At 44.0% G+C, this 26,572-nt stretch overlaps 1 protein-coding gene, 1 long non-coding RNA gene and 3 other non-coding genes across 7 annotated transcripts in view; 1 reads left to right on the forward strand and 4 right to left on the reverse strand.

The window, feature by feature from the left end:
* On the reverse strand, positions 1-3,965 carry LOC132506389 (uncharacterized). Of its 2 annotated transcripts, XR_009535816.1 has the most exons (5): positions 3,758-3,965; positions 2,950-3,059; positions 1,512-1,576; positions 1,102-1,182; positions 1-242 (listed from the first exon to the last, which is right to left on the reverse strand). It is a non-coding gene; the product is annotated as an uncharacterized LOC132506389 (long non-coding RNA). The 2 variants fall into 2 exon arrangements; XR_009535815.1 differs by lacking the exons at positions 1,102-1,182; positions 3,758-3,965 and adding an exon at positions 3,413-3,676.
* On the reverse strand, positions 1,342-1,433 carry LOC132506556 (small nucleolar SNORD12/SNORD106). Its single transcript, XR_009535881.1, has one exon. It is a non-coding gene; the product is annotated as a small nucleolar SNORD12/SNORD106 (small nucleolar RNA).
* LOC132506555 (small nucleolar SNORD12/SNORD106) lies at positions 1,651-1,741 on the reverse strand. Its single transcript, XR_009535880.1, has one exon. It is a non-coding gene; the product is annotated as a small nucleolar SNORD12/SNORD106 (small nucleolar RNA).
* LOC132506557 (small nucleolar SNORD12/SNORD106) lies at positions 3,135-3,225 on the reverse strand. Its single transcript, XR_009535882.1, has one exon. It is a non-coding gene; the product is annotated as a small nucleolar SNORD12/SNORD106 (small nucleolar RNA).
* ZNFX1 (zinc finger NFX1-type containing 1) overlaps positions 3,740-26,572 on the forward strand; it is a 27,947-nt gene continuing 5,114 nt past the window's right edge. The window contains exons 1-13 of one of the 2 annotated variants that reach the window (XM_060125002.1): positions 3,744-4,174; positions 5,500-5,615; positions 6,198-6,312; positions 7,206-7,415; positions 10,492-12,300; positions 16,419-16,550; positions 17,997-18,145; positions 18,729-18,878; positions 20,182-20,296; positions 21,569-21,819; positions 23,503-23,642; positions 24,656-24,810; positions 25,188-25,333. In XM_060125002.1, coding sequence (XP_059980985.1) covers positions 10,497-12,300; positions 16,419-16,550; positions 17,997-18,145; positions 18,729-18,878; positions 20,182-20,296; positions 21,569-21,819; positions 23,503-23,642; positions 24,656-24,810; positions 25,188-25,333 — 3,042 coding nt within the window. In that variant the 5' untranslated portion in view covers positions 3,744-4,174; positions 5,500-5,615; positions 6,198-6,312; positions 7,206-7,415; positions 10,492-10,496. Of the gene's footprint in view, positions 4,175-5,499; positions 5,616-6,197; positions 6,313-7,205; positions 7,416-10,491; positions 12,301-16,418; positions 16,551-17,996; positions 18,146-18,728; positions 18,879-20,181; positions 20,297-21,568; positions 21,820-23,502; positions 23,643-24,655; positions 24,811-25,187; positions 25,334-26,572 lie in introns of both variants that reach the window. The other variant, XM_060125001.1, reaches the window with a different exon arrangement.

Genomic DNA, 26,572 nt, shown 5'->3' on the forward strand with positions numbered 1-26,572 from the left:
TTTTGATTCAAAGGATTTTATTTTCTTTCTCCAGATAGGAAGGCTACAAAGTTAGAAATTTTTATCTAAGTTTAATATAATACTTGATTCTTCAAAACAGCCAGAGGCTTTTCAGCTCTGGACACTCAGGTTACACAGCAACCTTATGAGACTGATTCAACTGGAACCTTCATGCTTTCTCAGTAAACAGGGTCATCTTTTTCCAAGAGACCTTGCATTCCAACTCCACAGTTGAGAAACTCCTTAAAAGAAAAAAGATACATCACGATCAGGACTTCATTCTGATGTAAACTGATATAAACAGCTACTTGTTTGGGATGTGGAAGTATCTAGACTTCAGGAACTAGGTGGATGTTGAATTAAGTACCAGACCGAGGAGAGACTTCCAACCTCTCGAGTCTGGCACCTCACTGAAGTCTGTGTTGTTCCTGATAACGTCAAAATGTTCATCATCAATCTACAGCCTTTCTAGGTACAGTAAATTGAGGTAAGGGAGACAAACCCAGGACCACACCAAAAGTTATGTTGATTCTAGAGGGACTTAACACAAATGAAACTCATTCAAAAGATACTTTAGAGACAAATGGGGGCATCTGAAATATAAAGTGGATAAGCAGACATTAGGGATACAAAGTGTTATTTGTTTAAAAAGAAAGGAGGCAGGAGATAGAGACTGCCTGTCTCCTTGGCTTGCTCACTGTGATGCAGCAAGCCACTGTGTTCCTTACCCATGGGGTAAGGAACTGAGGTTGGCCTCCAGCTAACAGTGTGAAGAATTCAACCTTTCAAAAAAAAATTACAACCAATTTCAATCTCAACTCAAAAGATGGCTTGGAGCTCCTCATCTCGTATTATCTGCCAAGGCAGAATTAAGTTTTCATTTAATTTTTCCCCCTTTCTTAGGGAAAGACCTGGTAGTACCAATAGGTCAACAGTACTGCCAAGGACACGATCTTCCCCTCCTGTTTTGCCCAACTTGGAACTGGGTACTCAAGTTACTCCCAAGTGGGCAAACCCAACACCTCTCTACCCTGAGCACATTTAGTAATCATTTTACTAAGGAGGGGTTAACACCTAGATAACAATTTGCAGAAACCTCACCTGTTACAGGATAGACTGAACCAAGCTGAGATCAGGCTGCAATCAACCTACTTACGCCCTGACGCACAAAGGGCTCTGGTCCTGTAGGAAGTTAACAGACGAAGCCAAGATAAATGACTTGAATGATGGAAGAGGGAAAAACCCCATAAGGCAAGCCCAATTCCCACTAAAAAAAAGCCCCACAGAAAGTAGTCTGTTGGTGGTTAAGCAGAAAACAGATAAACAGAAGTTATCTTTGTGGCCAATGCATCAGACAAAACTGGCTAATAGTTCAGTTAGATCAACAGGGTCGATCTGACGGGGAAAAAAGTTAAGTCATCAGCTGCAATGGCCATACGAGTCACAGAAAGTAGAAAGCAATGGGGATAACCTCTTTCAAAGAAAAGCAGTTAATAATGGACGTGACTTACCAATTCTCTCCCAATCCTGGATCCATCATGGTCCATTCAAAGTCTGCTTTCTGCCAACAGTGAACCTGAGATGAAAACAGAAACATGACCGCCAGTCAGCTAGATACCCAAAGGAGTGGCGGACAGAGGAGATGCTCAAGCTGGCATATCAGACAGAAACTGGCTTAGAGAAGTTAGATCAACATGGTCGATCTGTTGGGGAAAAAAGTTCAGTCATCATTTATGCCAGCAGGAAGCTTTTCGCCTCTACAGAAAGAACCCTGGGGACTTCCCTGGTGGTGCAGTAGTTAAGGATCCGCCTGCCATTGCAGGGTACATGGGTTCAAGCCCTGGTTCGGGAAGATCCCACATTCTGCGGAGCAACTAAGCCCTTGTGCCACAACTACTGAAGCCCACATACCTACAGCCTGAGCACCGCAATGAAGAGCAGCCCCCGCTTGCCCCAACTAGAGAAAGCCCGTGCGCAGCAACGGAACGCCCAATGAAAGAAGGGAGGGAGGGAAGGAAGGAAGGAGGGAAGGAAGGAAGAAAAAAAGAAAGAACCCTGAACTAGGAATAAGATTTGGTTCGTCTGTTTCTCTACCTTCGACTTCATGCAGTATTTTAGCACTTCTGCGTCCTGTTCTCGGCAATAAGATAGTAGCTAAGACAAATACCTCTGACTTCTGTGCTTACATTTGATAGAGGCCAGCGTGGCTGGCAAGAATTGTGGGGAAATGGCTGGGTTTTACTTAGGTGACTGCAGGGTTTCGACTATGTGTTAGGATGTTACACTTTAATGCAAGATGTCATCACTTAAAACGCGACTTAATACTCTGGGACAGCAAGGTTTAAGGAACACTTCGTCCAAGAAGTCCCACCCTTAAAGTGCATTTCTGGACTCAGTTAAGGAGTTGGTAATTAAAGCAAATAGGCCAACAGAAACACATTTGGCTTTCCTTAAAAATGTCATCACACCTAAATGGGAAGGAAATCTGAAAAGAGGGGATATATGTATACATGTAACTGATTCACTTTGCTGTACAGCAGAAACTAACACAACATTGTAAAGCAACTCTACGCCAATAGAAATTTTTAAAAAATGTCATCACATTATCCATCCACTTGGAAGCTTAAGTATAAAAGAAAGCTGTTTATTAAGAAACAAGTGAAGGAATGGCATCTGAAAATGTGCCTTAAACAGCATTACAAAGACATTTAAAATTTAACACCTATTCACTTTCAAGAGATAATTCACTTATTTCACTTTGTAATAAGATATGTTTTTGTGAATTATAATAAAACCAAGCACCCAGAACACCTCAAAGAAAACCTAGTAACTAAAATATGCTAATTGGCTGCCCTTAATCATCTTTTCTTTCTCTCCAAGCTGCCTAGCAAACTAAGAGGCTCCTTAGAGCATGCGTTTCTTACAATAGGCCAAAAGACAAATGCTTACTCCAGAGGTCAGGAGATTGAAGGTTGTTCATGTCTACACGTGGTTTCCTTGAAGGCCCAGCAGGGACCCCTTCCTCCAAGATCCATTCTGTATGCTGTGATCGCGCAAACCTGCGAACCAACAAAGAAAGGTCATCAAGCGCCATCTTCCCACAGTCGGAAGAGAACATGGCAGCGCCTTTTGAGGCCGGTGTCTCAGAACTAACTGGCAAGTATTCAAAGACATCAGCATTGTCGATCTGATGGGGAAAAAAGTGAAGTCATCATTTACACCAGCCGAAGACTCCTCAGGCCCGAGCACAAGGCGCGGGCTTTTCCAGCTCTAACTGATCTCCCCAAAGGCGCTGAGGCCTATTTAGAGTCAGAGCAGAGGCAACCACGAGGAGAGGGGGCCACCGGTAGGGGCGACCGCACAAAAAAGGGAAAAAGAGGCACAGAGATCTCGAAGCGAGGTTTCCACTCACCACATACAGTAGTAAACCCTGGTTGCCGGGATGGGACGACACGGGAGGAGAAACAGAGGAGCTTCGGCGAAGAACAGACTGCACCGAGGACGGAAAAGAACAAGCAGCGCCAAAGCCTCCCTTATATAACCAGAGGGGACTCACGCCTGCGCACTGGACCCGAGGCGCTTCCTCCCCGCCCCCCAAGCCGCGCTACGCGAGGCCCTCTGGGAAATGTAGTCGCCGCGCCGCCCAGGCGGAGGAGGCCTAATGGTTGTCAAGGCGACACTAGCCCCGCCCCTTCCCGGTACACACGAGGCCACCCGGGCTCGTCGGCCTCGCCGCCATGTCGCGCTTCACACGCACCAAGCTGTCCGCTGGGTCCCCGCTCCTTTGGGTACGGCTGAGGCCTGCAACGGCCTCGGGTGCCGTTAAGCCGCCCCCCGCAGTCCCCTCCCCTCAGCGGCGCCGGCCCAAGACCGCCTGCCCCGCCGCCGCGGGGAGCTGAGGCGACGCCCGCGGGTCCAACCGCCCCTGCCGGGCCTAAGGGCGGGGGCGCCGGCTGCGCCAGGGCCCGGCCCCCTCGCTCGCCGTCCCAGGCCCCCTCCTGCTCCCCTCCCTCCTCCTCTGGGCCGGCCCCTCGGCCCGCCCAGTGTCTGCGGGGAAAGGAAACCGAAAGTAAGCTGCGCCGGGCGGGGCCGCTGACCTGCTTGGGCCCGAGTCCGAGCAGCAGACGGCGGCGGCGGCGGCTTCGCTGGCAGAGAGAGGACGCGCTGGAGCCCGGTGAGCGACCCCCGCCCCGCGCCCCGGTCACGCATTTGCTCCCGCCCGCCGCGACCCCCGGCGCCCGCGCCGCCCCTCCACTGCCACTTTTGCCCCGACGCCCGCCTCAGCGCCCCCGCCACCTCCTCAGCCCCCGCGCCCCCATCACCCGCTTCAGCACCCGTCACCGCCTCAGTACCCGTCACCTTCTCAGCGCCCCCATCACCCACCTGAGCCCCTGGCCCCTCTCCTCAGCGCCCCTCTTAGCCCCCTCAGCGCCTCCATCACCACCTCCGCTTCCAGCCTCATCCCCTAGCTCTCCTCTGTCCCTCCATCTCCATCTTCATTTTCTGCCACAGCTCCCCCTTCATCTTCCAGCGTCCTCAGCTCCCCTCATCACCTCATTCATCCCCATCCTCTACAACCACCCTCCGCACCTAGACTCCCCACTCCTATTTCCAGGCCCTCATCACTTTAGCAAACAGCCCCCAGCTGAGCTCCGCCCCACCCTCTCCTTGAGGCCCCCAAACCTCTTCCACTGTCCCCCACCTCCCCAGCGGCTCCCCGCTTCAGCTTTGCCCTGGCACCTTCTTCACTGCCGCACACAGCCCTGGCTCTCCCTTGACCCTACAGTATCTCCATCAGGAGCTGCTGGGCGCCTGGGTGACAGGGACTTCTCCATCCTTTCTTATACTCTCTCAGGACCCTGGAGACTTCCCCCTGAAACCCAGCTCTAACCTCTTTCATCCCATCCTGGTAATTAATATTCCTCTCTAATTTAACCACTACAGCAGCTTGACCATCACTGATTTTCTTCATCCTGACCTTACAGGCCTTGATTCCCAAAGAAACCCGTTCGATTCTGCTTTTGTGGTAGCATTTCCTGTTCCTCTCTGCTCCTCCCTTTCCTTGCCTTTCTTTTTTCTTTTCTTGTTTCTTTTATCCCAGAAAATTTGTGAGTTTCTATTCAACAAGAGGAAGAAGGAATTTTCCTCTGAGCATTTTTTTCTAATTAGACAAACAAACAAAAAACCCTCTAAATATTGAACCTGTGCCATGAGAGCTGGGTTTGATAAGATGAGGGATGAGATTCACCAAAAATATTCCCAGCAGGAAGGAAAGGGACTCCTTTCTCTGATGAGGGTAAAAGCTACTCCTCATGTAATGCCAGATCTATTCACAGTTTCCAACTATGAATGTTTTAAAACTCAGTGAAAGGGACAGTTGAAAAAGTCCCTTTGCTGAGGACTCTCAGTTAGCCACTCTTTCCCTAGCCCCAGCCCACATGATGTGTATGAGTAGGATGGAGAAGTTTCCTTATAAGGGGCTTCCTCTTTCTCTTACAGGACTACTGTCGAAAACCATCAAGATAAAAGAAAGAGGAGAAGGAAAGAACTGCAGATATCTAGCTGTCCTGAGGAAACAGCATCCTGTAGATGCTAAGCCTCCTGGTTATTGAAACGTAATTTCTTTCTTTTGATTCAATAGAGCGGAGGACTTAATCCGTTTGGCTGTGTTCCAAAGAGTAGTATAGGGATAACTGCTCACTAATTATTTATGTACTATAGAGTACTGTAAGTTATAGAGTATTATATAGTATAAATGCTGGATGGAATGGTAAATACATGGTTTGGGGGTTCATAAAAATGTACTTTCTGTTGTGGCAACAATATTTGTTTGCTTTATAGGAGAGGAAAGTGAAACCTAGCAACTGCTTAAGTATCTTGGCTAAAGGCGTAAATCAAACAGGAGTTTTGAATGGGAATTGATGACACTCCCTTAACCCCAAGAAAGTACAAGGATAAAGGGAAGGGGGAATTTGATCTTTTGAAATTTGATCCTAGATTGTGAATTTAGTGTTTTGTATCATAATTGAGCATTCGCAGAATTGAACACTTGTGCACATGATTAAAATCTATGTTTGACTCTTAATTAACGAATCATTAAGACGTAGAGGTAGAAAGGATTAGCTTGATACTATTTGGGTTTTTTTCCTGCTGGATGCTGTATTTCAAAAGGCACTAATAACTGTCAACCTGTGCAGACTTCCAGACAACTGAAAGTAACGTGAACGTGGAAGAAATCAGGTGACTCAGACATGGAGAACCGAAGACCTTGTCCGGAGGCCCGGCCCAGGAATCCTCATATTAACCACAGAGGTGAGCAAGGGTTTCTACCTTCAGATGGTCCCAGACTGATGATGGTTCCACTTACGATTTTTTGACTTTGCAACATGGTCCAAAAGCAATATGCATTCAGTAGAAACCATACTTCAAATTTTGAATTTTGAACTTTTCCTGGGTAAGATACTGTCTTGTGATGTTGGGCAGCGGCAGTGAGCTGCAGCTCCCGGTCAGCCACTCTGTCCCAAGGGTAAACAGCTAGTACACTTACAACCATTCTGTACCCAGACAACCATCCTGTTCTTTCAGTACGTTATTCAGTAAATTACATGAGGTATTCAACACTTTGTTATAAAATAAACTTTGTGTTAGATGAGTTTGCCCAATGGTAGGCTCATGTAAGTGTTCTGAGCACATGTTAAGGTAGGCTTTGCTAAGCTATGATGTTTGATAGATCAGGTGTATTAAATGCTTTTTCGACTTAATGTTTTCAACCTACAGTGGGTTTATCGGGAAGTAACCCAGTTGTACGTTGAAGAAAATCTGTAATGGGAAGGAAATTGAGTTACTTATGAATGAGCAGGCCCACCAAAATAGACTGCATCTCTCAAGTAAAGAATGGTTTATTCCTGGGAATTCCCAGATGGCCCAGTGGTTAGGACTTGATGCTTTCGCTGCCAAGGCCCAGGTTCAATCCCTGGTTGGGGAACTAGGGTCCTGCAAGCCGCACAGCATGGCCCAAAAAAAAAAAAAGAGAATGGTTTATTCACTAGCTACAACATGAATGACTCAGACTAGACGACCGTCCCCTCTCCTTAAGAGAGCTTCTAAATGGGTGCAGTTCACTTTAGCAAAGGTAGTGTTGAGGTGTCAGAAATGGAAATAACTGTTTTTTTTTTTTTTAATATTTATTTATTTGGCTGCACTAGGTCTTAGTTGCAGCACGTGGGATCTTGTTCCCTGACCGGGATCGAACCTGGGCCCCCTGCATTGGGAGCGCAGAGTCTTAGCCACTGGACCGCCAGGGAAGTCCCCGGAAGTAACTGGTTTAGAGGAGCATTATCCAGTAGAAACATAATGCAAGCCCAAAACTTAATTTTTAATTTTCTAGTAGCATCATTAAAAACAAAAAGAAACAGGTAATATACATTTTAAAAACTTAATATAATAAAATTTGGTATTTGTCTTATTTAAGCCAATATATCCAAATAATATCATTTTATTATAATTGAATATATTTTACTATTATAGTACTTTTCTTGGAGTTTTTTTTCTTTCCAGGTTTATTGAAATATAATTGACATACAGCACTGTAAGTTTAAGGTGTACAGCATAAATGATTTGACTTACCTGTATCATGAAATGATTACTGAAATAAGTTTAGTGAACATCTGTCATCTCATATAGATACAAAATTAAAGAAATAGAAAAAAAATTTTTTCCTTGTGATGAGAATTCTTAGGATTTACTCTCTTAACAACTTTCCTATATAATATATAATGGTGTTAATTACATTTATCATGTTGTACCTTATATCCCTAGTACTTACCTATCTTATAACTGGAAGTTTGTACCTTTTGACTCCTCCATCCATTTTCCCCTCCCCCAACTCCTTGCCTCGGGAAACCACAAATCTGATCTCCTTTTCTATGACTTTGTTTTTGAAGTATAATTGACCTACAACATTATGTTAGTTCCTGTTACACAACATAATGATTCAGTATTTCTATATATTTCAAAATAATCACAGTAAGTCTAGTTACACAATCTGTTACCATACAAAGATATAACATAATTATTGACTATATGCCCCACACTGTACATTTCATACCCATGATGCATTTATTTTGCAACTGTAAGTTTGTACCTCTTAATTTGCCTCATCTATTTATCTTCTCCCCCTACCTCCCTCCCCTCTGGTAACCACCTATTTATTTTCTGTATTTATAATTCTGTTTCTGTTTTTTTGTGTTTGTTCATTTCTTTGGTTTTTTAGATTCCACATATAGGTAAAATCATACAGTATTTGTCTTTCTCTGTCTTATTTAGCATAATGCCCTCTAGGTCCATCCATGTTGTTGCAGATGGTAAGATTTCATTCTTTTATGGATGAGTAGTATTCCGTTTTATATATATATGTATGTGTATATATAGTGTGTGTGTGTGTGTGTGTGTGTTTGTGTACACCCCACATCTTCTTTATTCATTCCTCTGTTGATGGGCACTTAGGCTGCTTCTGTATCTTGGCTATTGTAAATAATGCCGCAGTGAACCTAGGGGTGCACATACCTTTTCTAATTAGTGTTCATAGTACTTTAATAATCTTAATATTTGTATTGACTCCCCCCAGATATTCAAATATTATAATTTTAAGATGTTATCAATATAAAAAATTTTAATGAGGTATTTAACATGTTTTGCTGTTAAGTCTTTAAAATTCCATGTGTCATTTTACACATCTTAATTCAGACTAGTCATATTTAAGATGCTTAATAACTACACATAGCTAGTCACCATGTATTTGATAGTACATGTCTAGAGTCCTAGGCACCAAAGCAAAGTTAGTTCCGAAAGCATCACTCTACTGTAGTGATTATTCTGTTTGCTCAGAACTTTCTAAAACGAAACTAAACTGAATGGATTCTTGCCTTTCCCTAAGTTTGCAACATGTCTTCTGAGTATCAGTCATGGAACGAATGAGGAGGAACTGTAGAACTTTATTTTATGAGCTATGTGAATGTTGAAAGGATGAGAAATGATACAATTTTCCATTCTTCCAAAATACTGAGTCTTCTAATCAGATCAGATTATTAAAAGTAGGACTTTCTTATGATGTCTTGGGAGTTTGAAAAGTAAATATAAAAGTAACAATTATAAAAATTTAAAGTTCGGTATTACAGTATTTATATTTTACCAAATTTTCCTTTGTCTTGTCACATTAAAATTTTCTCGACAACATACAAAACAAGGAAATGTACATTAGTGGATTTAGGATCTGATGGCATGAAATGGTACAATCATCTTGAATATGATGTGCATTTGAAACTTTCATAACATTTGTTATCATCCAATGATGGCATACAGTCTTCTTTTGTTTATTTGTTCTTAAAATCTCCAAGTCATTCTGCTAAGTTGGGTCAGCTTTAGAATCCGTTTTAGAGAAAAGGAAATTGAAAGAAAAAGGGCTTGGGTATGTTTGCCAAGGTCACTTATGAAATGTGTGGCAGATCAAGGAAAACAAATTCAGCTTCAGCCACAGGATGATGTTAGCTTTCCTGTGTGTGCTGGGTATGTCTCCTTCTTCCCCCCACACCTCCTTGTCTGAGGCTTGGGAATAGATAAGTACTAGGTCGATGAACTCGTGCTGCAGAAAGGAGGAAAAGTTAATTTTCATTTTTCAGTTTCCTGAATCACAGTTTGAGTTTCATTTCTCAGTTTCCTGAAATAGAACTTGAGTTTTATTTTTCAGTTTCCTTCACAATCTATTATTTGGCTCAAAAACATCTTGGTAAAGGAAGCCCTACCTTCCCCTTTGCCATTTGATGCTGAGGAAGGTTCAAAAAGCATTTCCCTTTATGGTTTTATCCCATTTGATGTCTCTGTTGCCTATGACCTAATTGTTTAGAGGCAGAACAAATGGTCCTAGACATCAGCAGGGTATTCCCAATAAAAAATTATTAGTATTTCTGTTAGTAATTAACATTAATGAGAGCTTTTTATGTGTCAGGTAGTATACTAAGCATTTTATAAACATTTAATCTTTACAGCAACCCAGATGGTGAAGCTTAGAGAAATTATGCAACTTAGCCAAGGTTATACAGTAAGGAAGTACCTAGACCAAGGTTTGAACCAGGTCTGTTCAGCTGTGAAACTCATGCTCTCACTGTTGTTCGGTACTGCCAAGAGACAAAGCAATGAGATGACCTTTTTGAGCCTCTGAAATAATCCCAGCTTGTGAGGATTAAATGAGTAGTTATCCTCTATCATGTATTAGGCACTCAACAAATGTTTATTTTTTCTGTTGCACCCTTTGAAAAAACAATATTTTTGTAATATATACAACAACCCTTGTAAACTAGTTTACTAGTTTACATTTATCACGACTTGGTCGGAAACCTTTTTTCTCTCCAAATAAAACCTAAGCTCCTTAGTTGTTTTGGAAAATGAAAGTATGTCCATATCATTGTGCTTACCCAAAATTCCCATTGTGTTTAGGGCCTATGGATGGAGAATTACCACCAAGAGCTAGAAATCAGGCCGATAATCCAGCGGCCAGTGCTCTCAGAGGAGGAGCCAACCAGCCCGGAAGGCATCCTAGGGCCAACAACCATCCTGTTCCTCATCGGCAAAGAGAAGAGAGGTTTGGGGCAGTGGGCAGGAACCCACATCAGGGAAGGAGAAACCAGGAGGGGCATGCCAATGATGAACCTAGAGGCCAAAGACATGGTCAGGAAAATGACACCAGGCAGAGAAGTGGCAACCAGGAGGGAAGGAACCGCAGACCACCACGATCCGGTGAAAACTTTCAGCAGTGGCGGAACCCCCACCAAAAGCCTGCAGAACAGCCACAGCAGGTGAAGAAACTGGGCTACAAGTTCCTAGAAAGTCTTCTGCAGAAAGATCCCTCTGAGGTGGTCATCACACTTGCCACAAGTTTAGGACTGAAGGAGCTCTTGTCTCATTCTTTTATGAAGTCCAACTTCCTTGAGCTCATCTGCCAAGTTCTTCGGAAGGCTTGCAGTTCCAAAATGGACCGCCACAGCGTTCTCCATGTTCTGGGCATATTGAAGAATTCCACATTCCTCAAAGTCTGCTTGCCGGCTTATGTGGTAGGGATGATCACTGAATCCATCCCCCATGTTCGAAACCAGTATCCAGAACACATTAGCAACATCATCTCCCTCCTCCAGGACCTTGTAAGTGTCTTCCCTGCCAGCTCTGTGCAGGAAACTTCCATGCTCATTTCTCTCCTGCCAGCTTCTCTTAATGCTTTGAGAGCCTCTGGTGTTGACATAGGAGAAGAGACAGAGAAGAACCTGGAAAAGGTCCAGACCATCATCGAACATCTGCAGGAAAAGAGACGAGAGGGCACTTTAAGAGTGGACACCTACACTCTCGTGCAGCCTGAGGCAGAAGACCATGTTGAGAGCTACCGGACCATGCCCATTTACCCCACTTACAATGAAGTGCACTTGGATGAGAGGCCATTCCTTCGCCCCAACATCATTTCTGGAAAATACGACAGCACTGCTATCTATCTGGATACCCACTTCCGACTCCTGCGAGAGGATTTTGTCAGACCCCTGCGGGAGGGCATTTTGGAACTTCTCCAAAGCTTTGAAGACCAAGGCCTGAGGAAGAGAAAGTTTGATGACATCCGAATCTACTTTGATACCAGGATCATCACCCCCGTGTGTTCGTCAACAGGCATTGTCTACAAGGTGCAATTTGACACAAAATCACTGAAGTTTGTTCGCTGGCAGAACTCCAAGCGATTGCTCTATGGATCCTTGGTGTGCATGTCCAAGGACAACTTTGAGACATTTCTTTTTGCCACCGTGTCTAATCGGGAGCAGGAAGATCTCTGCCGAGGAATTGTCCAGCTCTGCTTCAATGAGCAGAGCCAACAGCTGCTAACAGATGTCCAGCCCTCTGACTCTTTCCTCATGGTGGAGACAACTGCATACTTTGAGGCCTATAGGCACGTCCTGGAAGGACTCCAGGAAGTCCAAGAGGAAGACATCCCCTTCCAGAGGAACATCGTGGAATGTGACTCTTATGTGAAGGAGCCAAGGTACTTGCTAATGGGGGGCAGATATGATTTCACTCCCTTAATAAAGGATCCCTCTGCCACTGGGGAATCTCTGAGGAATACTGAGGGCTTGAGACATCCCAGAGTTAATGTCTTAGACCCCAGCCAGTGGCCCTCAAAAGAAACCCTGAAGCTGGATGACTCCCAGATGGAAGCCTTGCAGTTTGCTCTCACAAGAGAACTGGCTATTATTCAAGGACCTCCTGGAACAGGTAAGAGAAAATTTTTCAGAGCACATGACATCTGCCCTGTGAGATAGGCAAGGGAGGCTTGACTCTAGGTTTCTGGAATGTCTCAGTTTAAAACATTGCCCTGAAATGGGCATTGAACTTGTTGAAAAAGCAGCTTCTCATAGTGATTTTCCAGTGAGGACCCATTGGTGTGCGTAGTAAGACTGCTGAGGGGTCAGACTTAGGGAGATGCATTACTTCTGCTCCGTTGCAGGCTATATTAATTTGCTTGATCTTATATAAATTTAAGTTAAATAATATCAGGTATATAATAGCACTGGATACCAAATACTGCTGTATATGATTTGCATCTGTTAACTCATTGCAACTCTGTGAGGTAGAAACCATTCCATTTTACAGATGGAAAAAACTAAGGCAAAGAGAGGTTGAATAATATGTTGAAGCTCACACAGATGACAAGTGACAGACCTAAGACTAGAACTCAGGCAGTCTAGAAGCCGGCTCCTGGCTTCTCTCTCTCTTCTCTTGGAAATATACTTCCCTACATCTTCCTCCCTGTGTGCCACTCTCTAATCCTCCTCTGAGATGATAGCTACTATTATCAGTTTGACATGTGTCTTTTGAGATGTTTTCCAAAGTTAAAACTGATATATCTTTGTGTCTTTATGGGTATTTATATGTTTACATAGCACACTTTTCCTATTTTTTAAATAACAAAAACAAGATTATGCTCTATATATTGGCCTACAGTTTATATATATGTATATAACATGTACGGATATTTTTACATTCTTTACACTACAGTCACATTTAGAAATATACCTCACTCTTTTTTACCATGCCTGCATTCATGGCATGAATGCACCAAGATTTTTTTTTTTGGTTTCATAGACAGTGCTTAATAAGTATTCATAATCTATATCTGTGTGTGTTTATCTCTGAGTACTCTGCTTATTATTTCTGTAGTTTTTTTCCTAACGTGGGAATTCACATTAATAGTTAGGGTAGGTACTGCTAAATTACCCTCCCAAAAGAATATTTAAAAAATAAAAAACAAAACAGGAAGAGGTTCTTTAAAAATAACAATAAAAGAATGGCAACTCATGATAAAAAATTAATGTAACAAAATGGAAAGTTCTTTCTGATAAGAAACACCCATATGATGGGAAAATCTGCATAATTAAAGTGATGCTTTCAGGGCTTTAGAAGAAGAAAAAGGATGTACCAGTTTGTACTGCCACCAAGAATGAATTAGTGTTCCCATTTCCTTATATACTTTCCAGCATTGTTGTATGTTATCAATGTTTGCTCATCAGCAGTTTTTGCTGATCTGAGAGGTTAGAGTTTTTGGCTCATTATTAATTTTAACTTTATGTTTTAATAAAAAATGGTTCAAATATTTAAAAAATTCCACGTCTCTCTCCTCCCACCATCCCACCCAGTACCTTTATCTAAAGCAATGTTATTGTCTTCCTGTTTATCCTTCCCGAGGTAGTCTATGAATATTCAAGCAAATGCATACTTATATTTATTTCCCCCCACTTTTTTTTGACTCACTATGCTAGAAAACACTTTGCATGTGTTTTGCTTTGCTCACTTATAAAATACATTGGTGATCCTTTCATACTGGTGCATAAGTATTATCTCACTCCTGTTTGTGGCTGCATAATATTCCATTGTATAGATAGCTCATAATCTCTTTAACCAGTTCCCTATGGAAAGATTTACTGATACAAACAATAGGTCAGTGAATAACCTTGTTTGTGAGTCATTTCACACAGAAGCAGAGTATATCCAGGAGAGGAATCCCTAACTGAATCAAAGAATATGTGAATTAGTAATTTTAATAGATAGTGCCAAATTGTCCTCTGGAAATGTATATCACAGTGGTTAATTTGTATTTCTTTAATCAAGAGTGAGATTAAATATCCTTTCTTGTTTTTATTAGCTATCTATATAACTGTTTCTGTAGATTGCCTTTTCGTATTTGCCATATTTCTGTTGAATGGTTTCTTTTTCTTACTGATTTATAGAAGCTGTTTGTATTTTCAAAATATGCATGTTGCAACTAATTTCCCCTAATGTTATCATTTGACTTGAGACTCTTTAGCTCCAAGTATAGTAATATAATCATTTCACTCTAGGTTGATACACACACACACACACACACACACACACACACACACAGAGCTACTAAGAAACAGCCTACCTGTGAGTTTGAGAGGAATGTGACAACACGCTAGGTTGACACACACACACACACACACACACACACACACACACAGCTACTAAGAAACAGCCTACCTGTGAGTTTGAGAGGGATGTGACAACACGCTAGGTTGACACACACACACACGCAGAGCTACTAAGAAACAGCCTGTGAGTTTGAGAGGGATGTGACAAAGGGGGTCATTTTTGAGGTGGAAATCCCGAAAAGTATCCATTCCAAGGGGAAGGAAGCAGTAGGAGAGGATGGGGTAAATATTGAATTATAAAGATTTTCTTTCCTCCGAAGGACTCCTTAGCCATCCAGTCCTCCAAATTAGAAACATAGGAGTTATCCTTTTCTGTTCCTCACCCCAGCCAAACCATTATCAAGTTCCAATCAAGTTTATCTCTGAAACTTCTCCCCAGTCTGCGTAATTATCTCAACTGCTGGAGCCAGACCTTGTCCTCACTCACTGGAAGATGTCAGGAACCTCCCAACCAGTCCATCCCTATTCCGCCCATCCCTATTCCGCCTTGCCCGCTCTTACTCAGTTATCACTTTCCCAGGGAAGCCTCTTCTAATCTCATTGAGTAGGCCAGAATCCCAATTATTTGTTTTCTTGGTACCTTGTATTTCTCATTTCCCACATTTGTGATTTTTGCATTTGTTTGTGTGATTATCTTTCTCTTCTGCAAGTCTGTCAGGTCCAGGAAGATAAGAACCATGGCTATTTTGCTCACCATTGTATTTCTTGCACCTAACCCAGTGTCTAACACCTGTTTGGCACTCAATACATATTATTTGAAGAAAAAAAAGGAAGCAAGAAATTGTTATTTATCTATACTGAAAAGTATTCAGCTGTACTGAAATGTTTATTTTCTTGTATTGCTCACTCAACATTGAGTATTTTTTAGGACAGTGGCTTCTCAGCTTGACACAATGTAAGAATTTAGCTGTTTGTAAACAATTAATTATTGACCATTTATTAATGAGCCCGTAACTCTAACTCCAATGTTGATTTCTGTGAGTTTTTCACTCCTATCACAAAGGCAAGTCTACTGTGGTATATTAAAAGCATTTCTAGGGCTTCCCTGGTGGCGCAGTGGTTAAGAATCCACCTGCCAATGCAGGGGACACGGGTTCGAGCCCTGGTCCGGGAAGATCCCGCATGCCACGGAGCAACTAAGCCTGTGCGCCACAACTACTGAGCCTGCGCTCTAGAGCTCGCGAGCCAGAGCTACTGAGCCCACATGCCACAACTACTGAAGCCCGTGTGCCTAGAGCCCGTGCTCTGCAGTAAGAGAAGCCCTACAATGAGAAGCCTGTGCACCCAACAAAGAGTAGCCCCCGCTCACCACAACTAGAGAAAGCCCGCGTTCAGCAACAAAGACCCAACACAGCCAAAAATAAATTAAATAAATAAATTTATTTTTAAAAAAAAGCATTTCTAAATAATTTGCTGTGTGAGATTGGAAACAATGTATATGTCCATCAACAGAAAACTGGCTAAAAAAATGCCTTACAGCCCTGAAAAACAAAAAGAGGATTCTTTTTATGTACTGATAGAGAACTATATTAAGTGAAAAAAGCAGGATGTAGAACGGTGAAAATAGTCTGCTACTGTTTGTATTTTAAAAAGGAAGGGGAAGGCTAGAAAAAGACTGTATATTCGTTTTTGTTTGTGCATAGAATGACTACCTCTGGAAAGTTACACAAGAAACTAGTAACGCCGGTTGCTTCCAAGAGGAACTAGGTGGCTGGGGGCAGAAGAGTGAGGAGGACATAACACACCCATTTGCGCTTCTAGGATTTTAAACCATCTCAATATATTACCTTAAATTTTTAAATAATAATAATAATTTGCTGTACATAATTACTCCTTTTAGAAAGTCTCTAAGTTTTTTAACTCTCCTTTTTCCTTGTTTTTTAGGCAAAACCTATGTGGGTCTAAAAATTGTTCAGGCCCTTCTAACCAACGAGGCTGTTTGGCAAATTAGCCTCCAGAAGTTCCCCATCTTGGTTGTGTGTTATACTAATCATGCTTTGGACCAGTTTCTGGAAGGTAATATCTGTAGGCAAAATTGTTCTCTGTTGGGAGTTCCCTGGTGGCCTAGTGGTTAGGATTCTGGGCTTTCACTGCTGTGGCCCGGGTTCAGTCCCTGGTCAGGGAGCTGAGATCCTGCGGGCTGTGCAGTGTGGCCAAAAAAAAAGTTCTCGACTTTGAACCATCAGCAAGTTCAGTAGCTTTCTATTGCTCTTTGGATAAAGTCCACAGCCTGAAAGGCTGTGTGTGGTTTGCTCCAGCTTAATTCTGAACCTCATCTCCTACCTCTTCCCTTGTTCTCTCTAACTCCAGCAACCCTGACTGTCTACAGTTTCTTGACTTCCTCCAGCTTCTCCCTTGGCCCATGCTGTTCCCTCTGCCTAGCATGTACTTTTTCTTTCTCCCGCTGTCTCCATCTTGATGCACCCAGCCTGGATGGCTCCAGCTGATTCCTCAGGTCTCACTTCATGTGGACTTGCCCTCTTGGCCCCAGACAAGGTTAAGACTCCTTTTGTATTTTTTCCTTCAAATACTTAATTAGCATATATGTACCAGTTTATTTGTATGTGTCTCTACCCTAGACTATAAACACTAAGTGGATTGGTCCTGTTTCTTGCTATATTCACAGATCCTGGCACATACTAGACACTCAAACAATACTAATTGCATAAATGAATGAATAAGTATTTGTTTTTCCTCTGGAAAATAATGCTTAGACTATTATTTTCCACTCTTTCATATCCTCCTCTCACCTAGATTAAATCTTCCTTACTCCTAGAGTATCAGTTTAAATTAGATCCTTAAAAATTAGATCTCTGCCCCACCCAAGCTAGTTAAGGTCCCCTGTTATACACTTTTAGCATGTATTTATAGTATTAAGTTTTATTATGATAAAATGTTTAATATGTATCTTCTCTGGTAGACTGTGAGACATGAGAACAAATGAGGAACTGAACCTGTGTTTTGACCACTGTATCTTCAGAAACTAACACATGCCTGGCACAAAATAAGCAATTAGTAAATATCTGTAGAGTGAATAATAGAGAACATTTACTAATGCTTACTTTGGGCCAGGCCCTCCCTAGGAGCTATAAGGATACTCTCTCGTTTATCCAGACTATAGCCCTATAAGGAAAGTATTACTGTCTTCAAATCACAGACAAAGAAACTGAGGCTCAACTTAAGTAACCTGCCCCAGGTTACATAGCAGTAAGTGTGCAGACAAGACTTGGGTCCCCAAGCGTCTGATTCTAAAGCCTGTGCTCTTAAGCACCACACTTTACTGCTCTGCAGGTCACATCATCTCTGGGGCCTTCTTGTTCACTGGTGGGGTAGGTTCCCTGTAAGTACCAGTTTGTACCCTAAGGGACCGGCTGCAACAACGTCCCAAACATACACAGCTCTCACCTGAGAGAATCCAGCATAGCTCCTCTTAACTCTGCCATGCTCTGCTTTGCTCCACAGGCATCTATAAGTGTCAAAAGACCAGCATTGTGCGGGTAGGTGGAAGGAGCAACAGTGAAATCCTGAAGCAGTTCACCCTGAGGGAGCTGAGGAACAAGCGGGAATTCCGCCGCAACCTCCCCATGCACCTCCGAAGGGCCTACATGAGTGTAAGTCCCAGCTTTGGAGATCTGAGGTAGCTCAAGGGAGAACTAACCAAGATAGCAGTGGCTTTCTGGGTAGGCGTTCCAGGGGAGATAGGGAGGCTCCACAAAGCTGTGAAGGACCCTGGTTCCTTCCAGCATTCCATTCGGGTAATCCTACGGTGTGATCTTTGCCCTCATAATCCAAGATGGGGAAAGGACAGAAAAGGGCACACCACCCCTCCCAGCCCCTGCCAGGGCCTTAAAGCTACTTCCCCAAAACCACCCATAGCACTTTTACTTACGGCCTGTTGACCAGGTAAGTATCATCTTCTAGCTGGGCAGCATTGTGCCCAACCAAAACTTTGAGTTCTTATTACTAAGGAAAAAAGAGAGCGGTCTCTACCACAGTATATTTGGCCTGCTTTTCTGTTGTATTATTTGTTTCCTTTTCTTACTAGTTGGTAGGAGGTTTTTAGACATTTTAGATATTAATCCTTTGGTTAAAGACTGGCTGTTCCTGTGTTAGCTTTGTTTTCCCTCAAGGCAGAGACTGAGTTTGGGACATGATGATACTTCTTCATCATTTCTTTCCCTCTGTTCTTGATAGATCGTGACACAAATGAAAGAGTCAGAGCAAGAGCTGCATGAAGGGGCCCAGACCCTGGAGTGCACCATGCGTGGCGTACTACGGGAACAGCATCTGGAGAAGTACATCTCCCTCCAACACTGGAAAAGCCTGATGAATGGACCAGTACAGGTAGGGGTCATCTTGTGGGGCACAAGCATCTCTCTTGTCCCCATATTTGGCAGCAGAAGTAGAAGTCCAAAGCATTAGCTATAATCTGCTAAGATGCTGCTGTGATGTGAAAAGTTCCTTTTTGTGAGAAAAGGCAGCTGAATATACTAGTCAGAAACAAGACTCTGGAGCCAGTCTGCTGGATGTGAATACTGATTTTGCTCTAGGCAAGTTACTTAATTTTCTTGTTCCTGTTTCCTCTTTTATAAAGTGGGGATAGGGACTTCCCTTGAGGTCCAGTGGTTAAGACTCCAGGCTTCCACTGCAGGGGACACGGGTTCCATTCCTGGTCGGGGAACTAAGATCCCGCAAGCCGTGAGGCGTGGCAAAAAAAAAAAAAAAAGTGCGGCTAATAACATTAAGTTGAACCCCGTGAAATTGCCAATATTTTTAAATTTAACTTGCAAAAATGGCAGTTTCTTACAGATCAACTTATTTCTTATAGGATTGTTATTGAATAAACAAGTCAATATTTGTAAACCTCTTGATTTAATAAGTGCTCTAAGTGCTTGTTAAATTAAACAAAATCATAACGAGGCAACCTAGCACATATAGAGGGTCTGGGACTTGACAGACTGGTCACACAGACTTGTGACTTGAGCCAGTGTGATCCTCAGGTCCCTCAGCAGTCGAGCAGGAATAATAATAACGCCTGCCTTCAAAGGATATTATAAGAAGTATCTGCTATCTGTGTATTTTTTTTTTCTTTGTTGGCTGTACTGCGCGGCATGCAGGGATCTTAGTTCCCCAACCAGGGATCAAACCCGTGCCCCCTGAAGTGGAAGCACAGAGTCTAAACCACTGGACCACCAGGGAAGTACCTGACACGATCTCTGTAAAGTGGTTGGCCAGGAATCCAGTGAGATGGTAGCTCTACTATCAATGGGTTGGTGATTTCCAGGGTTTCAAGCCCCAAAGCCTAAAAGGGTCAGTCAGAGTCCTATAAAGGACTGAAGCAGGCTAGATGTGAGGCGTTGGGAAGTAGCAAGGACTGAGGCAAACTGGAAAAGAGGTGGCAGCAGCCAACTTCGGCCATTTGTTGCCATTTAGGAATGAAGGCTCATTGCTCCCATAGCTCCTGATTTTTTCAAAAGAGGCAGGAAATTTTTGTTTTTAAATCTATGCAAGTCATATTAAATGAGCCAGTTGCCCAAACGTTGCATTTTTAAGAGAATTTTAAGGGAATTACCTCTTGATCCTTTGAGAAGACCTTTCCTCATGCTAGTTGTCATAGAATTTTCATGACTAATAATTCTTTCCTCAGAATAGCGAATGGGGTTGCTTCCAGGGCTGGAAGCATTCCATGATGCTGGAGTGGCTGGGTCTAGGTGTTGGTTCTTTCACCCAAAGTGTTGCTCCAGCAGGACCTGAAAATACAGGTAAGAGGTGCATGTCTGCCTAGAATCACATCTTAAGGTGGAATGGTAAAGACTAGAAGAGCAGGACTTAAAAGTAAAGAGCTATAATCAATCAGAAAAAGACAAATAATAGGTTAATAGGAAAACAGATAAAAGACTTTTAATAAGCACATCACAAAATAAATCCTCATGGTCAATAAACATGAAAAGTGCTCATTAGAAATGAGAGGAATTAAAACTACAATGATATATTATTACACACCTACTAGATTGGCAAAAATTTAAATGTTTGATATAATCCCACATTGAAAGAATGTGGAGCAGTGGGAACTCTGATATGAGGCTAATGGCGATATTAATTGGCAAAACCACTTTATGATAAAGGCAGAAGGAACTCAAATATCCATCCACATTTGTACACCAGATGAATAAATTACAATCTATTCAGATAATGGATACAACTGTGAAAAGGATTGAATTACAGCATATACAGCAATATGTATGACTCAAAAACATGCTTGGGCTTCCCTGGTGGCACAGTGGTTGAGAGTCCGCCTGCCGATGCAGGGGACGTGGGTTCGTGCCCCAGTCCAGGAAGATCCCACATGCTGCGGAGCGGCTGGGTCTGTGAGCCATGGCTGCTGAGCCTGCGCGTCCGAAGCCTGTGCTCTGCAACGGGAGAGGCCACAACAGTGAGAGGCCCGCATACCGCAAAAAAAAAACCAAAACCATGCTGAATGAAAAAAGCAAGTTATAGGAAAATATTGATATATACAGTATGATTTTATTTATATAGAGCTCAGAAAAGTCAAAACTAGATGATGGTGGTTGTTTGAAGATATATATATATATTATATATGTGGTAAAGTTAAAAGGGAGGTATGACTAATATAGAATTCAGGTTAGTAGAGCCCACAAGGGTCTTCAAAGAAATTGGTAACTTTCTGCTGCTTAAGTTGGGTGGAAGGTACTTGGATGTTCATTTTATATACTTTTATAATCCTTTAAGTTGCACATTTACGTTGCACATATACTTTCCTTTGTATATGTATTTGACATAAGTAAAACCTTCCTTAAAAAGGCATACATTCATGTGATTTTTTAAATGTAACAAAAATGTATGCAAGGAAACCTAAGTCTCTCTCCCCTGTCATTCCTCCCATTTCCCTATCCAGAGGTAACCACTTAAACCCCTTAAGAATGTCTTCATGCATCTAAGCTCTTATAGGTACCCTTTTTCATCCTTTGGCTTCAAGAGTCTCCATCCCTGTCCTGACTGCTTTCCTTTCTTAGCCAAGGCAGAAGGGGAGGAGGAGGAGGAAGAAGGGGAAGAGGAGGGTTCGCTGATTGAGATCGCAGAGGAGGCTGAACTGATTCAAGCAGACCGGATGATTGAGGAGGAAGAGGTGGTGAGGCCCCGGCGACGGAAGAAGGAAGAGAATGGGGCAGAACAGGAGTTGGCTAAAGTGCTTCTGGCCATGAGGCTAGACAACTGTGGCCCCGGGACAGCAGCTGGGCAGGAGCAGGCTGCAGGAGAGTGGGAGGTAAGCTCACTTCCTCGTAGCCCCTGCAAGTCCTAACAGAGTCGGAAATGGGAGTTCAGTTATTATTGCCAGGTGGGTGTGGGTAACTCTCCTAAACAGGCCTGAGAGCATATGTTCTGACCAGAACCGCAGCCCCTGATTTTCACTCACTTCTGTTGCACCGTATTCACTGCATCCTCATAATTAGCTTAATTTACCCTTTTACAACCTAATCCTAGTATAAGATAGGTCTAGGGCTTCCCTGGTGGCGCAGTGGCTGAGAGTCCGCCTGCCAATGCAGGGGACACGGGTTCGTGCCCCAGTCCGGGAAGATCCCACATGCCGCGGAGCGGCTGGGCCCGTGAGCCATGGCCACAGAGCCTGTGCATCTGGAGCCTGTGCTCCGCAAAGGGAGAGGCCACAGCAGTGAGAGGCCCGCGTACTGCAGGGAAAAAAAAAAAAAGATAGGTCCAGTTTCCAAGAGTATAAAAATTATGGCCTTTTAGAGGGGCCCTGGCAAGAAATGCTAACTTAGAAAGACAGGAAGTAGGTAGCCAAGTGCTTCTCTTGAACTTTTAGAGAAGCGCAGCACATATGAGTCAGATCAAACACTTACGGTCTCAGTGCTTGGTGCTTTCATGGATATTCTCTTTTCAACTACAAACAAGTCTGTGCATTAAGATTTTAGAGGATTCAAGTAAAACAGAATGAAGTAAGCTATGTAGACTGGATGGAATATTTATCCTTCAATCACTCTGAAATTTGATATTTCTCTTAGAGCCAGAATAGTATAAATGCCCAGACTTTCTGTCCGCTCCTTCCTTTGGTAGAACCTAGTGGTCCTCAGAATTTACCGTGTCTTACTCTGACAATAGAACACTGAACCCCACTGATGATTTAAGGGACTTTAAGGGCAGCTTTGAATGCAGCTTTCTCCAGTCTGCTGGCTTTGAATCTGATCTCCTAGTTCAGTTCAACATCTCTATGCGAGGGACAGAATCATGAGCCCAATACTTGGAAGCATGGATTGGGCGTCTGCCATCTGGCCTCTGGAGGAGTTGAATTGTTTGGTTTTGAAGCGGAGGGGGGTCCATAGTATTGTGACATCTATCTGGCATGCCAGTCCTTCTAAAGGCTCATGCAGAGCCGGGGGGAGCACTTTCTCCGAAATGGTGCCTTTTACCCACTTGTTAAAGGTACTATCTTGATATAACGGCATTAAGACCATCTTAGCAGGACCTGTATGGCATTTAACGAGAGAGACGCACCTCCACTACTGTCATGACATATGCTTTAGGAATGAGAAGCAGACTGTGGTCAAAGATGTTCAGTAATGACTAGTGCCAGCACTCTTCTAAAGTCCTTTCCATGTATTTACTCCTTCAGTCAATCCAGCAACTCTGTGAAGAGGTACTATTGTTATTCCCATTTTATGGAAGGGGATGCTGAGGCACATAGAGGTTCAGGTTCAGTAACTTACTCTAGGTCCCGCAACATATAAGAGGTAGATGGGACTTTGAACCCAGACAAACTGGCTCCAGAGCCCTCATTTAGCAATGAAATATCTGTTGGGAGAGTGTGAGACACTTAGAGAAGTTCATCAGAGATGACAGCTCCTTTTTTAAATGTGCTCTAGCCCCCGCCTCGGGCTTAGAACCAGGCCCACCTCTACTCAGTGACTCTGACTGGTATTGATATCCACAGACCCAGCGCAACCAGAAAAAGAAAATGAAAAAGAAGGTGAAGGTTGAACTTCGCAAGCTGAACACCATGACTGAGGCCGAGGCCAATGAAATCCAGGATGTTTGGCAGCTGGACCTGAATTCTCGCTGGCAGCTTTATAGGTACTGTGCCCACCCCACCCCCACCTACCCCCAGCCCCAGCCAGCCCATGTAATTTCCCCAGGGGGTTCCTTTCCTGTTCCTAGAATATAAGCCCTTCAGATCTTCAATATTAGTGTTAACCGACAATTGATTGAGCACCCCACTGAGCTGAGTGCTAGATGCAGCCATGGGATAGAATAGACACGCTTGGTTCTACCCTCACAGGGTTTAGAGGCTATCCAGGAAGACAAATCAGTTAGTTCCACAAATAAAAAGTTACAAACAGGCATCAACACCAAGGAAGAAAAGAGCAAGGAGTGCTAAGAATATTAACATGGGAGCTGATCTGATCTGAGATATCTAGGAAAGTGACATTGGAGGCAGGATCTGGAAGATGAGTAGGCATTAATAAGGCCAGTTGGGAAGGGGGAGCAGATGAGCTTGCAGGGACCACACGGGTAAAGGCCTCGAGGGGGGAGGGAGCATGTTTGAGAAATTGAAAGAAGGCAGCCAGCATGGCTGTATCTCAGACAAATAGAAAGTGAGGTCAGAGAGGTGGGCAGGGGCCAGACTGTGCAGGGCCTCTTAGGGCTGAAGAGTACCACTGGAAGGTTTTACAGCAGAGTGGTGAAATGATCTGTTTTACTTGTGGAGAGTTACAAGTAATTCTCCACAATTACAAGTAATTGTGAGGGGAGGAGTGGGGACTCAGGCAGGAATGGAGTAGGGACAGTTTGTGAGAAATTCTTCCTGAAGCTTTTAAAGTCCCTTGCTCTTGTCCAGTAGTTAACCTCTGTTCTTTAGCCCCCTCCTTCCTTAGCTCCTGACCACTTATATACATCTCCCTGCACATCATTTTGTTGGCCATTTTGGACTCTCAGGTCCCTGCACATCTGGGTCTCTCCTTTCTCTGTGGCTTGTAACTTCCTCTAGGGTGTAGGTTCCACTTCATGCACAGGGCACACTGAAGGGGCTTCCTCCACCTTCTCAAAAAGCACATGGCTTCCTCTCCCTGGTTCTTCACATTCTCCAGGCTGTGGCTACAGATGTACCAGGCTGACACCCGCCGAAAGATCCTCAGCTATGAACGTCAGTACCGCACATCAGCAGAGAGAATGGCAGAACTGAGACTCCAGGAAGACCTGCACATCCTGAAAGATGCCCAAGTTGTAGGAATGACAACAACAGGTAAGAAAGCATAGAGTTCACTACTGTTGCCAATGCCTATCAGATTATCTAGGACAGGTAAAGAGAAACTTCTTTAGTAGGTTAGAGGAAAATACCATGAAAAGCTATTGGAAGCAAGCTGTGTTTAGGGTTCTCTTGGTGAAATTCACCCACTTGCTTCTACTGCATTTAGAACCTCAACAGTGACAACATGGGGATGGTGCTCTGGAGACCACCCAGCAGCACTCATTCTCATGCAGTGGTCACCGTGGCCCTGGGTGAATGTGAGGACTCAGTTGTAACAGACCCAGGCTCGGGGGTCACCAATCCAGAAGCCCAGTGGCACAGCGAGTCCAGTACATCCGCTCAGAGAACTCTCTTTGTTCTCTTGACTCGAGGTGCTGCCAAATATCGCCAGATCCTGCAGAAGGTGGAGCCTCGGATCGTCATCGTGGAAGAGGCTGCTGAAGTCCTTGAGGCCCACACCATTGCCACCCTGAGCAAAGCTTGCCAGCACCTCATTCTGATTGGGGACCACCAGCAGGTAGGCCAGGGGCCCCTAGAAGATAGGCTGGCTCTCTGCAGGAGTGGAATCAGGAATCAGACAGGAAGACCCTGGTCTCTGCTTTACCAGTCCTCAAGCTTATTAGTGGCTGTCTGTGACACCTCTTTTCCTCACCTCCCATGTTCAATCTAAGAGCAGGTGCTCTTAGATTGGGGGCATGTTTTAGAGGTAGCATTATCCATTTCAGGTTCCCTTTGCTACTTTTTTTTTTTTTTTTGGCGGTACGTGGGCCTGTCACTGCTGTGGCCTCGCCCTTTGCAGAGCACAGGCTCCAGACGCGCAGGCTCAGCGGCCATGGCTCACGGGCCCAGCCACTCCACAGCGTGTGGGATCTTCCCGGACCGGGGCACGAGCCCGTGTCCCCTGCATCGGCAGGCGGACTCTCAGCCACTGCGCCACCAGGGAAGCCCCCCCTTTACTACTTTTTAATAATCTACCGTGGCCTTTTTTTTTTGCGCTGCGCGGGCCTCTCACTGTTGTAGCCTCTCCCACTGTGGAGCACAGGCTCCAGATGCGCAGGCTCAGCGGCCATGGCTCACTGGCCTAGCTGCATCGCGGCATGTGGGATCTTCCGCGACTGAGGCACGAACCCGTGTCCCCTGCATCGGCAGGCGGACTCTCAACCACTGCGCCACCAGGGAAGCCCTACCGTGGCCTTTTAAGTGGCCTGTTAAAACAGCGTGTTCCCCATCTCACTGCTTCCATTTTTGCCACCTTCTAATCCATTCTTCATAAAGGAGCTAAAAAGTAAATCAGGTCATGTTACTCCCCAGCTTAAAACCTTCCAGTGGTTTCCCATTGCACTTAAAATAAAAATCAAGCTTCTGGGGCTTCCCTGGTGGCGCAGTGGTTAAGAATCCGCCTGCCAATGCAGGGGACACAGGTTCGAGCCCTAGGTCCGGGAAGATCTCACATGCTGTGGAGCAACTAAGCCCATGCGGCAGTACTACTGAGCCTGTGCTCTAGAGCCCGTGAGCCACAACTACTGAGCCTGCGTCCTGCAACTACTGAAGCCCACGTGCCTAGAGCCCATGCTCCGCAACAAGAGAAGCCACCACAAAGAGAAGCCTGCGCACCGCAATGAAGAGTAGCCCCGCTCGCCGTAACTAGAGAAAGTCCGTGCACAGCAACGAAGACCCAACGCAGCCAAAAATAAATAAATAAATAAGTCAAGCTTCTTAAAGTGGCCTACAAAGGCCAGTATTCTCAGGGTCAGCC

This window comes from Lagenorhynchus albirostris, chromosome 15 (assembly GCF_949774975.1).
Source record: "Lagenorhynchus albirostris chromosome 15, mLagAlb1.1, whole genome shotgun sequence".
Classification (NCBI taxonomy): domain Eukaryota; kingdom Metazoa; phylum Chordata; class Mammalia; order Artiodactyla; family Delphinidae; genus Lagenorhynchus; species Lagenorhynchus albirostris.